Source organism: Acanthisitta chloris, unplaced genomic scaffold (assembly GCF_000695815.1).
Source record: "Acanthisitta chloris isolate BGI_N310 unplaced genomic scaffold, ASM69581v1 scaffold4717, whole genome shotgun sequence".
Lineage (NCBI taxonomy): Eukaryota > Metazoa > Chordata > Aves > Passeriformes > Acanthisittidae > Acanthisitta > Acanthisitta chloris.
Genome location: NW_008680776.1, coordinates 7,432 through 23,786, shown reverse-complemented (window position 1 = coordinate 23,786; position 16,355 = coordinate 7,432). Strand labels below are relative to the sequence as shown.

Sequence of the window (16,355 nt, the reverse complement as noted above, 5' to 3'; positions counted from 1 at the left end):
TCCTGACTCCCTCAGCCAAGTACAGCAAAAAGCAGGGAGTGATTACACTGTTGAGGAATTATTTGTATTTCATACTTCTCTGTCAAGGCAAGTGCTATAAAAATTGAGTAGCTTTGTATGTCCTCCCTGAAGGCTGAAGCATTTCTAAAGCCAGTAACACAAGCTTCTGAGGAAAGACCAGCCCCAGCATCCTCTTTCTCTACCAGCTGGCATTGAGGGACCATTGGACAAAATTCAGAGCAAAAACAAATATAGAGAAGAATTTAAAATTGAAAACATGCAAAGTGGTGGATGATGTGCTTGTAACAAGAAATAGGTGAGAACACACAAATTGATCCCTTCCTTCCCAAACCTGCTGGCATCCTGGTATTGCCTTCTAGCTCTTGGGCATGCACCAAAGGCAGGATTGGGCTGTACAGGCAGTAATTCTGCTCTTTGAAGTGGCTTGCACAGCAAACTGGCAGCAACAACCTCAGAAGGGGAGGTTTGTCCTTGGGGAATTTAAAATTAGCATCATAACATGCAGTGCTTGTCAGAGAAGCCATTCATCAATGATGTAATTCTGCCAGTGCTGCCCCCGAGTAACTGCATGTGCAGTTTTAAGTGATCAGCAGGGCAAGAGGCATTGGCTAAGAGTTGCCAGTTAATTCTGGCCATGTATTTGGACGCACTGTGATATGTTTAGAACAGGCAGAAGTGGTAATGACTCATTACTTCCACTCTTTGAGATCTGTCTGTTGATTGCATGTGCAGCTGCTATATGGCCAGATAAGCTCTGGTGTCTAACACACTGTGTGCAAAGTTTTAAACAAGAACTACAGCCCAGGTGATCTGGGGAACTCTATCCATCTCCTCAAGGCCTCCTACTTAGTGTTGTCAGAAGCAAAATACAAAGAAAGTCAGGTGCGTGGCAAGCCATCACCCAGCAGCCACCATCTCATAAACATGTCTCACAGGGCCAACACTGACCCACCACGACTGCACTGAGAGCTTTCCAGTGGAATTAAGTGTGCATGATGCAGATGACCTCCCAAATTAGTCTCTCGTGGTAGACATTTCGCATAATTAAAATGCTGTTTCCTACTAGATGTGGAAACCTGCCAGGAAAGAAGTGCCAAAGCTGCTCAGCAGTAAAGGTGGGAGCAGGGTACACTGCACAGTGTCAGAGTAGGAGTCTTCAGTGCCCCCAGGGCTGAAACAGCACACACGTGGCTCTTTGTTGTCCCTGCTTTCCCTGAAGTCTGTGCTTTGTTTTGTGGCTGCTCACTCCCTGGGGTAGGGGAACTGAGCTCTGGCAGACTGGTGAGAGGCTCCACACCCATCTGACTCCCTGACTCCAGCCCCAGCAGTGAGGAGAAGGCAAGATACTTTTGGAAACATTTATGCGGGGGTTTTTTCCCCATTTTTCTATCAATTCTTAGCTGTTGTGCAGCTGGAAGCAGCCAACCCCCCTCTAAATGAGACAAAAATAAAAACTAGTCAGTTGTCTGTAGATGCCACATGTTTATTAATCCGTTCTAAAAAAGGATTACAGCATTTTTATCTTGCTGTAGTACAGAATAAATAAAGCCATAAAAATAAAAACATGTGGTTAGATATTTTTGTACTGGTTCTACAAAGACTTATATCTGCAAATAGAAAAATATAAGAATGCTTGTTAATTCATGGCTCAGTGGTTATCAGAGAGGGATGAACCTGGAAAAAGACTGGGACAACTTCTCTTGAATTTGCCTATCCAAGGCTACTGTTGGCCTAGCAAGACACAGCCTTGGAAGAAGAAAAGGCAACACATTTAGAGCACACCCAGTACATCCTGTTTTGCTTTCCTCTTTGAAAAACACAATTTGACATTCCCAGTGGGTATAAGGAAAACCTTTCCCCCTGTGAGGTCAGCCCAGCAGCAGACCAGGCTGCCCACAGAGGTGGTGTAGTCACACCACCTTCCAACTTCGGCCATGCCAAGGTAAGACCCTTTGGAGGAGTCCAGCAGGAGCTGCCCCCTGGGGATCCATGCCCAGGAGACACAGGTGACTGGGAGCACACACCCCTGGCAGCTGACAGAAGACACATGTGAAGCCATTGATGCTTCCTCTGCTGAGGGGTGAGATCATAAAAGGTAAAAAAAGACCCTTTAGGTTGCTGGGAGGAGGAGAACTGCTGTGCCTTGGCAAACAGCTGACCTTGGTTCGAGAGAGCTGAGGTTTAGCTTGTCCTCTGGCTTGTATTCTGTTAAAAAAAATTTAATTTCTGTCTTGCTACTCCCAGCTTCCCAGAGAGGTGTCCAGTCTGCTTTAACCTCCTGCTACTGAGCAAAACCATCCTGCATTGGCCTCTGCAGCCAATGGCTGACCCTTAGGCCAGCTGGGAGGATGGAATTTGTAGCCCTGTTGCAAGGCACCTTTCACTGCCACATCTGGCTGAGCAGGAGTCGTGTGAGAGGGCGACAGACACAGGGCAAAACATTCCTCATTACACACTGGACAGGCAGAAGTGTGCAAGGGAACTGAAACAAGCAGTCATAAGGAAAGTTCCTGATTGCACACACACTCCCCTGAACCACACTGCCCTCCCTCCTGCCCCCAGAGCTGCTCATCTCACTCAATCTGCAGCTACAGGATCTGACTTAAGTCCATCTGGTAGTCACAGAGAATCCTGACTTCTGACAAAGAGGTTCAAACAAAGCATCTTCCCATTTCTTTCCAAGTTCTGGTTTACATGGGCACAGTGGTGCAGAAGACAAAAGGTTCAGATTTGGTCACTGACAGAAAGCCTGTTCTGGACAGTCACATTAGTTCAACAGCTTCGTGTTCCCCATTCTCCTGCTGTACCATACAGCCAACTTTATTATTGAAGAGACGAGACAGACTTCCCTTCTGTGAGCTCCTGCCCTGGACAGACCTCTCCTTCTTCAAACGCCGCTTATTTCTCTTGCATATTCCCCGGATGTCCCAAATCCTTAGTGTGCCGTCGTGGGAAGCTGTGTAGAGCAACTCATTGTGGACCTGGAACAACAGGATCACACTTAATTCCAAATCATGCAGCTCGGATTCAGCACAATCAAACTGTCAAAAATCAGAGCAAACAGCTTGATCCCAACACTTCAGGCCTGAGCTCAGCGCAAGAGCCAGGATAAATTATCACAAAAGCTGCTGAAGTGGGATGAGACATTACCAAGTCAGGACTCATTTCTCAGCCACTTCACAGAGCCATAAAACATAAACAGCAGGAGTTATTTATAACCCAGACCCACTAGAAAAGCAATAGGGAACTAAACCCAATGTAGGCTGTAGCTGGGGATTTCTGTGCTTGTTTCAAACTGCTGGTTTTGATGTTGAGCTTAAGGAGGCATCAAAATCAGCACCAGTGGACAGCAGGGTGTTCAGGGATGCTGCACTTCTCGCTTCCCTTCTTCCTTTGCAGTAAGTTATAGGTATGGTTCCTCCTTCAGACACTGTTGTTCTTCCAAAACTGCAGTAATGAACTGTCAGTCTGTCTCCCACAGGTGCTCTCAGACACCAGAGGTGGGCAGTGACAGCCACCATCCCACTGGCACTCTGGCTTATGTGAAGCACCACACAACCACAGCCTCCTCACCACTTCTTGGTCCTGTCTCTTCCCAGGAGTTTTTGTCTGTACACTTAGCAAATAAATCTAAAAAACCAAAACTACAAAAAATCCAACCTTTGGTCTTTGTCAATACTTTGATCTGCCCAGAGTTACCACCCAAACACGTCCAGGTGACTGCTACAGAACCTACTGCTCAGTACTCAGGAGTTTGCAGTTTAAGACCAATCAGCCACTTGCACAACTTTCTGTGCTTGGGATCAACTCCAAAAGGAATTTTATCTCCTTTTTTCTTTTGACTGTCAGGCTGACAGAAATACTGACAGTGTCTCACATTGTTAATCAAAATCCTCATCCTGCATGCAGCTTTTTCTGAGATCCTGAAGCAGGGAGATGTGGAATTTTTTTGTGGATCTCCCATCCTTGAAAGTGTTCAAGGTCAGGTTGGCTGGAGCTCTGAACAACCTGGTCTAGTGGAAGGTGTCCCTGCCCACAGCAGGGGATTGGAACTAGGTGATCTTCAAGGTCCCTTCCAACCCAAATCATCCTGTGGTTCTATGGTCTTTGCACAGCCACCAAGGATTACTAGTTCCTCCTCTTAACTTTTAAATGCCAGTCTCACTTGTGCCAAGACAAAATGCAAACAACTTTTCAGGAGCTTCATTAACTTTTAGAAAATTTTTAACCCAGTGGCAGAGACTCCTCCCTCTGCCTGATAGGATGTGGGTCAGTCACAGGCACGGGGCTGTCCTTGGGACTCATTCTGTGCTTTCACTTATTATTAACAAGCTTTCCTAAAATTACATATGAAATATTCAAGCCTTATCCTGGAGCAACATCCAATCCAAGACACACAGAGCAGCTAACCACACCAATTCCCCCCCAAAAAATGAGGGGCAATCACAAGGGAGAAATCCCAGCAAAGAAACACCTTCCTGACCTGGATACAGTTGATGATGAACTTGTGTCCTCGGAAGATCTTCTGCAGGACTCCACTCCTGGAATTGAAAGCTCTTGCACAGGCATCACCACTTCCTGTGAACACTGCAACACAACCACACAGCACAGCACAGCACAGCCAGATGTGAGCAGCCATGTGAGGTCACTTCATGTACCCACAAAGGAGCATGACATACCATTTTTAGGCTTGATTCTCTCCTCAGATAAAGCAGTTCAGATCATTTCCATTTTGCTGACCCCAGCATGATCGTTTTCAGTTGTATTTTTCTAAACACTGAACTGTCTTAAGCCTGAAGTTCCTACACACACCAGCATTTCACTCCACACACGCTTCAAATACCTATTTCTGCTCTTCTCTTCCGTGGATATCTCCCTGCCTAAACTTGCCTCAGTAATTCTAAGCAGGCAATTTATCTCAAGTCTGGTTTTAAGGATTTCCTATAAGCCTTCCATTTGTTCTGCCACAGTTGCTCCCAGGTTTCCATTCACTACTACACTATCTCCATCACTTCTGCTGCTGCACCAAGCATCGGATGCATCTGTACAGGGAAGCTCCAAACCACAGGCACAGCATTACCCTCTCTCATACTAATGGTATGAATTTGGCCTTAGCATCATTAAAACATACCATGTTTTTGCTTCCATTTTCAACAACAGTAGGTAGGGCTGTCTCTTGCTGAAATACCACAGTTAAACCTTCTGTCCTCAGAGGTGAGAGCCATGTGTAGGCAGCTTTAGAAATTCTTTCAGGGGTGATAGATTTCTTCAGCTCAATCCTGTAGCTCAGGATTTTTGCAAGCAGTAGAGCCTTTATGTGATTCAAGGCTCTATAATCTTTATTTCAGTACAGCACAGAATCATTTGAGGGGTTTGGCTGTAACTCTTGATTTCTATGTGCTGCATTGTACATGTGCTGCAAGAGGGGAGGGGGTAAGTAAATTGAGCATGACCAGGAATTTTGGCAGTTCATCAGTTTTCCTTAGGGTATCTTAACATGTTCAAAGAACAATTTCTCAGCACTTCAAGATCTTCACACCAGATCCCCAGAATTGCTGCGTGCAGAAACTGTAAGGCAGTGTTGAATATTTAGACTTTGTACATAGCAATATGCCCAGAAAGGAGCCTATTTCTGTGCTTTAAAGGTTACAAACTCTCTTTATTAACATTTGCTTTCCTTCAGGTAACCCAAACTCCTCAAGTTTATCCAGAGATAAATATTTCAGAGCTGCAAAAAGCAATATATTCACTGCTTCTTGCATTTCATGTCTTTACCAAAAGACTAGCAGTGAAAGATTTTCACAAAACCGAAGTGCCTGAAGACAACAGATTCCTTATCTTTTGGGAGATGTCAGGGACTGAATCTCTAAAGAGGTGAGGAAATTATCACAGCAGGAAATTCAGGACAACACGAAGAGATGAGAGAACAGGCTCTGTACTGCCATCAGCTTTCCTACTTCAAACGAAACAGCAGGAAGATGGGCACCTCCTGGGCTCACCTCCAACAAACATCTGGATGTGGAAAATCAATGTCATTTTAGAGGGGCCACTATAAATTCAATTGGCAGCACAATCCTGAACAAAGCATTGTACCCCATTCTGCAAACGAGTAACAATGATGTAAAGCAGGGAACAAGGTACTGATTTTTTCCAGTGAATGGAAAACACTTAGCTCTATTACACACAGTCAGAGAGTAGGAACCAATTAAGAGCTGTTTCCACTAAGCAGCTGTCAGTTTACTTGAGCTATTGCTATGAGGATTCTGCATTTGACAGACACCCTTAGTGTCTTTTGAACTGTCACTCTGGATTTAGGAAGTTTCTTTGCACCTCTGACTTTCAAAGAAGAGCTGTTGATCTAACCCAGATTTAGCATTTAAATATATGCTTATATATACCACCTGTGAAATAAACAACAACAAAACCCAACAGTTAATTTTAGGTTTTTACCTAAATTTCACAGGCTCTTGAGAGGGAGAACAGTTTTTAAACATTCCCTTGGATTTTTTGCAAAAAGATATAAACCACATTAAAATTTAAATGACTGCACATATTGCAAGAGATGAATAATCAACATATTGTTAAGTAAATTAGATTGAGAACCAGCTGTAATATTCCCCATGCTATTAGTTACACAAGCAGACTGAGGAAAGCCACTGGAAACATATTCTGATGATTTAAACATAGTTCTCAGATCTGTCTGTACTCCCTGTACACTATAAAGCCATTTTGGAAACACACATTTTTCCCTCTCATTCTTCTACTCTGTTTTCTTATTTAGACCATAAACTGTTTGGAGCAATGAGCCTTTAGATACTTGGATCCAAAATGAGCAATGAGCCTTTGGATCAGAGAGAAAGTATTGGAATTAAGATCTTCTAACAGAAAGTTACCACTTCTTGGCTGAGATTTTTTCCATGATTTTGCATTGGTGCAAGTGTGACATAAACCATAACAAAACATCATTTTTATTGAAGAATTTTCTCCACATATTTGAAAGACAGTTCTGATCTGTCCCAGGTGAACAGCTAGAACTTTAAGCTACACTAGCTCCAGCATCTGTATTCAGTGAACATGGCTTTGTAATTCTAATTGAAAAAAAATCCATTAGATGCTGTATAAATGAGTGACCAATTATTACAGTAATGCAAGCAATCATAATATGTAAATTCATTTTTAAGGGAAAATTTCCCCTTTCAAGCATTAAAATGCATCTAAATTCTATTTGAACAAGTCTCTAATATTTTTCCAGGACATTTTTTCTACCCTTCAGGTGGAACAATTCAATTCTCCCCATTTGATACTCTTAGTATTTTTGCATTTAATTTAAAATAAGATCTAAAATAACTCCATGAACACTTCTGTCACACTATCAGGATGTTCTTCGCAGGTTGGACTAAATGCAGCAATATTGCCTGTATTTTAAGGGGGGGGAAAAAAGAGGAGTGTTATGGAAAGTTAATGAATGTGTGTGGCAGGGACACGGTGGTAGAATGAGGGGGAAGAGAGAGAAAGCTGCAGAACTGAAGGGGGTGGCATGAGATAATGAAAATTTTGTTTGAGCCTAAACTTTCTTTATGGTGGGTTTAGTCTGGTTAACTCTACACTTGGTGCATGAAAAGTAGGAACAACAATGAAAAAATGCATTTCTGGAGGTCTCATTAAGAAGAAGATACTGTCCATCTCCCACCCAGACAGATCCTCGCTGGATCAGGCCAACATCAGCCTAGCACTGTCTTCTCACCTTGGCTAGTCTTGATGAATTCAGTGTTTTGGTTGTGTTCTTACAATTAAAAGAGGGAAAACACAAATACACAATCATCAGTACTTTGTCTGCCAGTGTTCATCCTGGATTACACTTTTTGGTTCCTTGCTCTACCTGTCTGCATCTTGAAACAATAATAACTTCAGGGTGCAACACAGGCTCAGACCCTTTCCCCTTCCATTTCAGCCTTCTAGCCAACTGCAGAAGCTGAAATCAGCAGAAATTATAACCTGCAGGTAGGGGAGAGTGGGGCAGTTCTGCAACAAGCATGAAGAGAGCTGTAATAACTGCAAACACTGTTAACATATTTTAATGGAGAAAAGTATTGCTGGGGCTCTCATGCTGAAAGAAGACCAAAAAAAGGCTTCCTGGCTAAGATCAAAACCTGCCCCTGGGCTTGGTAACACATGAAATTTCCTAACACAATTAAGAAATCGATTCAGTTACTGGGTTATAAATGTATTCAGTCAGCCATGGCAAGGTTGGTGCCAGACAACTGCCACTAAACTGTAACCTGCCTGTGCAGGTATCACTCTCTGCTAACGTGTGCCATCTTGCAGCTGTCAGCCATTTATCACCATCACACCAACAATCTGCCAAAAGAGAGATCAAGGCCCAGATAGCAACCATTCATTTGGTGTTACATGTTCACTTCATAGCTGAAGTACAGAAATCAAAATCAGCAGAGTGTTGCAAATGTCTAGATTAGCTTAAGACAGCCACGGCCATCCTGGTTACCCTGAAAGACAGTTCTTGTTTGGGAAGCAAATGAAAGCACATCAGGTCTGACATCAGTGGCAGGATAAGACCAGGATGGCATAGAGAGAGGTTCACTGATAAAAACAGAGCTGCTGTCTTGCAACCCAAACCCAGAAACAGGTGACATGCAGAAGGAAAGCCATCACAGAGAGGGATTTAATGAGGGAGATTTGACATTCAGAATATACTGTTATGTCAGCAATAGACACTTCTGTACAGAAACTACTATAAACAGGAGGACTGAAAGTAGGGGAACTGAATCCTGAGCATTAGTAAGGCAAGCACTGCTTGGCTATTGCACAAAGGTGGTTTGGGAAACAAATACCTGAACGAGGCCAGATAATGGGAAAAGAACTTGTAGAAAATGAGTCTAGGAGTCGATCAGGGTCTGAACAGAAGGCCTAACTTAGAAAGAAGCAGTGAGCACCTGAGATGTGATTCTGGTTTAGGACAGTCCATTACATGTACCTACAAGGCAGCAGAGGCAGGCACAGTGCTGCACATCCAGCAGCAGCACTTGCTGTCCCCCAGTGTGCAGCAGAAGCAGGTGACAGACACCAGACTAGTGAGGTAATACCACGGCTACACAAACAACCCACAGGCAGATCAGGATTTAGCCACTTCCCTTGATAACAGAAATAAAGCAACTGCCTCTCCATTTGTGAGAAGAGGGAGGTGGAAAATGGACGGAAGATCTAAGCTTCCCACATGGAGTAGTGCAGCAAAGTTTAATACTGAACATAAACATGCTGGAGTTGAAAAAAGTGACAAATTCACAAGGCTTCGAATTATTCTCTATTGACAACCTTCGATCAAAGACAAACGAGGAAAAGGATTGCTGAATATAGGAAAGGCAACTTACAGATCCCAGCGTGGTATTTCAAAGTGCTAACGCTGTGTTTGTGAGCCTTGTACGTTTGGATTCGCTCCCCAGTGTCTACTAACCAGCACTTCACTGTCCTGTCCGCGCTGCCCGAATACAAGTGCCGATTCACTAGCTGAAGGGAAGAGAAAAAGACATCAACAATCATCTCTCAGGCACATTCATGAGAGAGCTGCACTGCAGTGACTCATCCTAAGTCACGGGTTCCAACTCCACAGCCTGTTACAAAGAGCAACAGCTGCACCTTGAAACAGAGGGATGGTGAGCAAACCAACCTTGTGTTCTTCACGATCACATCTTCAATTGACTTCAGCCTTAAAAACAGCTCCCAGCTTTCACAATATAAAAACTGAGCCCATCTCCTGGTGCAAGCAGGCAGGAACCCAGTGAGCTTAACAACCCTCCTTCCATAATTAGTTACATTATTACAGCCTCAAAAAAACCCCAGCAGTATAGTTTCTGCAAATCATGTTTGATATGAACTCTTATCAGACTGTAAGTTTTAATTGCAACAAAAATTTCAGAACAATTCTGAGTAACAAAAAAAAAGTACATTAAAAATAAAATCCGACACACCATAAAGCAGGGTTTATATTTAGTATGGTCACTCTGCACAAGGTCAGGATTTGGAAACTCTTAACTCTTCCTTGAAATGGTTCTGTATCTGCATTCCCGCTAGTCTTTTTAGACACTGTTGCTGAATGATTAAATAATTATCCACCCTTACACAGGATTTTATTCATATAATGTTAAGGGATTGGAATGGACCTTAGAGATCAGGTAGTGCCAACCCCCCCTGCCATGGGCAGGGACATCACCCACCAGAGCAGGCTGCTCAAGGCTTTATCCAACCTGGCTTTAAACACTGCTAGGGTTGGGGCATCCACAACCTACCTGGGCAACCTGTTCCAGTGTCTCACCACCCTCACAGTAAAGAATTTCTTCCTAACATCCAGCCTAATTTTCCCCTCTTTCAATTTATACCCATTACTCCTTGTCCTATTATTACAGTTCCTAACAAAGAGTCCCTCTCCAGCTTCTCTGTGGGCCCTTCAGATACTGGAAGTATGAGGTCTCCATGCAACCTTCTCCAGGCTGAACAGCCCCAACTTTCTCAGCCTGTCTTACTAGGAGAGGGGCTCCAATCCTCTTATCAACTTCATGGCTCTCCTCTGGACTTGCTCCAACAGTTTCATGCCCTTCTTATGTTGGAGACACCATTTTTAAACATCTTCAGTCAGGTTGTCTTCCACCGTGTGTTTAGAGCAACTCTGCCTAACAACCCCAAAGAATCATGCCTCGTTGCACCAGTCATCCTGTGCATTGTGAGAACTCATTGGTGGGGAGAGTGGGTTTCATTCCACACAGACACGGCAGAGCATGACGAAAGGAAGGATTGCAGTTGGGATACTGAGACAGAGAGAAAATGACTGACCTGTGCAAGACTATAAACTAGCCAATACACAGTAAACAAACCATATAAAGTCTGGAAGCTCAGCAAGGAAAAACTCCACAGCGCAGAGAAAAATCTGGCATTCTCTGTCTGATGAAATCAAACAAAAGCTTTTCATGGCCATTGTTACACTGCACACTCCTCCGAGCAGAGCTCTGGCCCAACACCTGCCACCTGAAGGCAGTGCAATGCAGGCAGGAGTCACCACATGCTCATCAGCAGGACACGGCTGCAGCTCCAGGTAAGTGTCAAGGACTTGCAACAACCTCTGCATCAAAGAGACAGGAGGGAGAACCCTAACCTCTGGCCAAGAGATGGAATTTGCATAAGGAGTAATGATACCTTGTCTGCCCCACAAACAAACAGATCAAAAGGTTCAAATGACCAGCAGTGCACTAACCCCTGAGGCTTCTCAGATATCTCCAGGAAACCAACTGCACAACAAATGACAGATCAGCTTGGCATGGGTCTTGCTCTTAGGACACCTTTAAGGATCTGGTTATTCTGTCACCTTAGATAATTATAACCTTCAGTCCCCATTCTTTGCACTCTCAGTATCTGTAAGGTTGGAGTATTTTTCAGGCTCTTCCATCTCACTCCCATTCCAAAAAGAAATCACCCTTTCCAAAACAGGCATCACCCCATTCCAAGAGGCATCACAAGTGAGCTTTTTGCAAAACAACATTTGCGCTGTGTTGCAACATGAAACAAAAGGTGCTTTAAGATACAAAGCATATGGTGAGAAATGTATGCAGGCAGACCAAGAGGCTCCCACCAGCCCAGCTGGAGCAGGGCATTCCACACTTCCTACCCACAGGACTGGGCCCACGGGACAGGTTTCATAGCTAAACACCAGGAGACTGTAAAACACAAACCACGGTTAAAAGCCAGCAGCATTTTGAAATGTCACTTCCTATCACTTTTAAGCTGTTTTAGCAACAGCATTAATACTGCATCTCAGTGAGGAAAGAGAAGAAATGACCAGCAGCACTGACAAAAACCAAGAGCCACACAGCCTGAGGAAAGTAACCTGACTTCTCATTTCCAGGCCATCCTGAACAGGCCTGAAGGGCACTGTCATGCTGCACCTACTCAATGGAAGAGAATGCTTCGAGTTGAGATCCTGCTGTGTGGTTCTTGGCCAAGTCATGGCATTTCTTTTTCAGCCATCTTGCTAGCAGCATCAACTCACCCAAAGAACAGGGGAAAAAAACTAAGTTATAACCTCCTGAAGGTAAATGCCACTCTGCATTAATGGTACATTAGGTTATGCTGCTTCGTCTCTACATTTAAGTGGGTGTATAATTGCCAGAGTGAAATAGAAGAGCTGCAACTTGCCTACATTTGCTAATATGCTAGATATAAAAAGGTATTAAATGATGTGGGCTTAATCAGGTAATTTATAGCATCAGGATTGTAAGAGCCATAGAATCACAGAATGGCTTGGGTTGGAAGGGACTTTAAAGAACACCTAGTTCCAACCCCCCTGCCATGGGCAGGGACACCTCCCACTAGAGATCAGGTTGCTCCAAGCCCCATCCAACCTGGCCTTGAACAGTCCCAGGGCTGGGGCAGCCACAGCTTCTCTGGGCAGTGTGTTTCAGTGCCTCACTACCCTCACAGTAAAGAATTTCTTCCTAATATCTAATTAAACCTACTCTCTATTAGTTTAAAGCCATTCCCCCTTGTCCCATCACTCCATGTCCTTTGTAAAAAGTCCCTCTCCAGCTCTCTTGTAGCCCCTTTCAGGCACTGGAAGGGGCTCTAAGGTCTCCTCAGAGCCTTCTCCAGGCTGAACGACCCAAACTCTCTGCACTTGCCTTCACATAGCAGAGGTGCTCTAGCCCTCTGACCATCTTCATGGCCTCCTCTGGACCCACTCTAACAGCTCCTTGTCTTTCCTGTGCTGAAGACTCCAGAGCTGGATGCAGTACTACGGGTGGGATCTCATGAGAGTGAAATAGAGAAGGAGAATCCCCTCCCTCGATCTGGCGGCCACAATTCCTTGGCTGCAGCCACAGATACGGTTGGTTTCTGAAGCCCAGTCAGAGATCTGCAGGGATGGCCAGCACACCAACCATCTTCATTAAACTCAAAGCCTCTGTGCTACCCAGGCTGACCCGTAATACACTTTAACACATCTTCCTTCTCCTCACCAGTTTAAGCAGGTGAGCACAGCAGCAAAGGATTCTCAGCCTTGCATGGAAACAGAAATACTAACAGGTTAAACACCTACCAGATGCCACAGACTGAGCCAACAGCAAAACCCAGTGGAGGCTCTGACTGTCACAGCTTCTCATTTCCTTGGTACTTTTATAAAGCAGAGCACGAAATGGCTATTAGTGGAGAAAGCCATTACAAGCTATCAGCTCAGGCTGAAGTTGCAAATCAGATCTGCCTTTAGCAATATAATAGGCATAATCTCATCTAAATTGGTGTAGATCTCTACAGCTAAGATAGACCCCTGTAGTCATAGTCACTGTGGTCTATGGTACAATTCGTCTCATCCTGAAGCACACCTGAAACAGATCACACCTTAAAACTCCCTACTTCTCCCCCCAGCAAGTTCAACTTTCTCAGCTGTAGCCAGATCAATCTAGGCGAGATCACTCCTCCTTCACTTGACTAAAGATAGGTCTAGTTTACAACTCCAGCCTAAGCTACAACACTTCAATATCTGTATTTAATCAAAATAATAATAATAATCATCACATACTGTTCCCCTAGCCAAAGCACTTACAAGCTAGCCCCACACTTGGTGCTTTAAAAATGAGCACTAGAAATAGTTACATATTCCAATCTGCAACTACCCAGAGAAGGAGTGATATTTCCAAAGCTGTATTTTTCTTGGATGGCTTTTGAGCACTTGGTTCTTTGGCTAACTGCCCAGCAAAGCTCCTGACATGGAAAAGCATGGCCAGGCAAGGACATCTGTAGCAGAGTGGACTTGCAGCTCAGATACTAATGGGCTGACTGGATATTTCAAACCCAGGTAGCTTCAAAAAAATTAAAAACATGATGAGGGTCAGATGCCCGTTCTAAAGCCTCAACCAGACAGCAAAATAAAATCACTGCCTTGGTATATGTAACTCTGGACCATTACTGGTTCTCATTACTCTGACAGATTTTGCTTTGAACCAGATGAAACACTGAGACACATACATGGAGCAAATTTGTCTTAATCCTCAGGCCAAAGTATTGGAGATATACAGTTGCATGAAAAATTTCTGTCAGATTGTTTGTGATTTTCAAAGTAATAGCAGTAGCAAAATACAAGTTGTAAATGCTGAAGTAGTTACAGGTTGCATTAATAAAAAATGCCAGTTTTATGCAAGCCTGAACTTGGTTGCAGCCACCAAACACACCAGAATTTGAATTAAAAAACCCTAATGATCATGTCTAGGGATGGTCTCTCAAGAAAATCACAACCCTATTGCTACACAAGCTTGGCTGAACTGAAAATGTGCAGCATCTTAAGACAATTCCTAACTGTAAGAATGCAAAAAATATCAACAAAAGAGCTGCTTAGCAGGTATTTCAACTTTATAGGAATGGACTTTGCTCTAAGAAACAATTCAACCCTCAGCCAAGGAGAGGCAATTGGCTCCCCAAAGAGATCTGGGCACATTCTTTCTGAAGGTCATTGCACTCAGACTGGTTCCCAGGAACCTGAGAATGAGTTCACATCAGCAACCACATACCCATCACCAGCTTTTTCTTCTCAAGACAGTCAGTGTTCCTACAGTCTCCAGCTGGGTCTTCTGTCCACAGCCACTTCTAAGTTAAAAATCACCAACTTGGACTAATCTCAAGTTACAACTATGTAAGCATTCGGACAAGTTAAGACTTTCAGGATCCCATTCAAACCACATTCATTTTAATGAGCTAACAAACTCCCTGTGGGCAAGAAATTGTTTTGTTTTTTCTGAGAATCCATCTAGAATGAGTACTCTGGTCTGGCTGTTAGAGAACATTTTTCAGCTTCTTTACTGCAGTGCAAAGTAATAGCCCTAGAAACATGTTTCTTTTCTACAGGTGCTGTACACATTCACATTCCTCTAATTCAGATCTTCATCCTCTGATGCAACAAATATAAACACAAATTCCAAAAAATATGTACACTTAATTTAACTGGTGTGGCAAGAAAACATTTCTGTCCCTGTGATCACAACAGTTAAGTGCACAACGGAGCTCAGGCAATGGTTTTGTTCAAAGCATTCCTTTCTTCTAGTCAGCTTTAAAAGGCAACTAAAGGGAATGGTCCAAACAAAGGATCTTTTTCGGGAAACCAGAAGCAAGACTTTGCCCACTGGTGTTCATGTTTTTCAAAAAGGAGTTTTCTTACAAGAAAGTTTGCTGTAGGATCCAAGCTAAATTCCAAGCTGGATCATTTCTCTCTGCCAGCTTTTGGCAGCACTGTTTCGATAAATACTCAGAGGCAGAACAATCAGCAAAGGACAAAGCAATCCTTGTGAACAGTTTGCAAAGTCACTTTGGAGACATTTAGAAAACCATACACAAGTAAATATTTAAGTTGGGGTTATTCAGCCTGTCACATGCAGTCGTGGTAAGGAAAATGCATGTTTGATTATTAATTGCAAAAAACTGGTCTTTAGCCAGGCCTGAAATTTTTAAGTGAAAGAATGAGCATGAGCTGTGTGATTACACTCAGCCCACCCTTGCTTTTCACTTCCTATAAAATCTCATTATTGGCCCTTCTATGAAGAGGGAGCACTCAAAACAGCTGCTGTCCCTTGCCTGCCAAGCTATCAATGCACTGCAGGAGAAAGAGAATGAAGAGTTCTGGCTGCTCCACTGCAAGTTACCTTGCCTGACTGTGAAAGTCAAATAATAAATGCTGCCAAAGCACCTAGCATAGACACAATTCCCACTGCTAATAGGTTTTGCCAAAAGGTTTTCTTTCCCAGTCTAATTTAAATAGTGGGAGGAAGAGAAAAGTGGCATTAGAACAAGGTGGTACCTGCAGCAGAACCCCTTTGACAGCAGACTACATGCAGTCAGTTCAGCTGGTAAATCATCTTCAATAAACTGACCCCAGGGCAGCAGGACAAGCCCTGGGGAACATGAACAGCTCACCCTCTTCACTCCCCTGTCCAGAACCACCAAGGGTAGGGGAAAAGGGAAAGCCCAAAGCTCACCAACACCTGTTCTGCCTTGCTAGGTCGGAGTTGATTTCAGGCTCCTCTCACTTACACTATCTGGCAACAACACCTAGCAGATCTTAGAGCAACTGAGGAACATTCAAAATCTGAACATGCCTATGGCATCATCCCTCTGCTTTCCACATGCCAGTGCTGCAGGAAGCAAGGTGGAAAACATGGGTGTGCTGCTTTATGGCCATCTACCCAAAAATCTCCTCCAAGAAGCTCCAGGAATTTCCATTCACTGCTACAGCAACACTATTGGTATTTACTGGAAAGTAATGGGAGACAACTGGAACAGGCCAGACCTAA

General features: G+C 43.7%; 1 protein-coding gene across 1 annotated transcript in view; it reads right to left on the bottom strand.

Annotated features, from left to right (window-relative positions):
* Positions 1–2,783: 2,783 nt before the first annotated feature.
* The window catches only part of WDR86 (WD repeat domain 86), a gene marked incomplete at its 5' end in the record, with an annotated part of 20,997 nt that continues 7,425 nt past the window's right edge, over positions 2,784–16,355 (bottom strand). The window contains 3 exons of the mRNA XM_009077815.1: positions 2,784–3,002; positions 4,505–4,608; positions 9,408–9,543. Of these exons, the coding sequence (XP_009076063.1) occupies positions 2,784–3,002; positions 4,505–4,608; positions 9,408–9,543 (459 nt within the window). The remainder of the gene's footprint in view (positions 3,003–4,504; positions 4,609–9,407; positions 9,544–16,355) is intronic.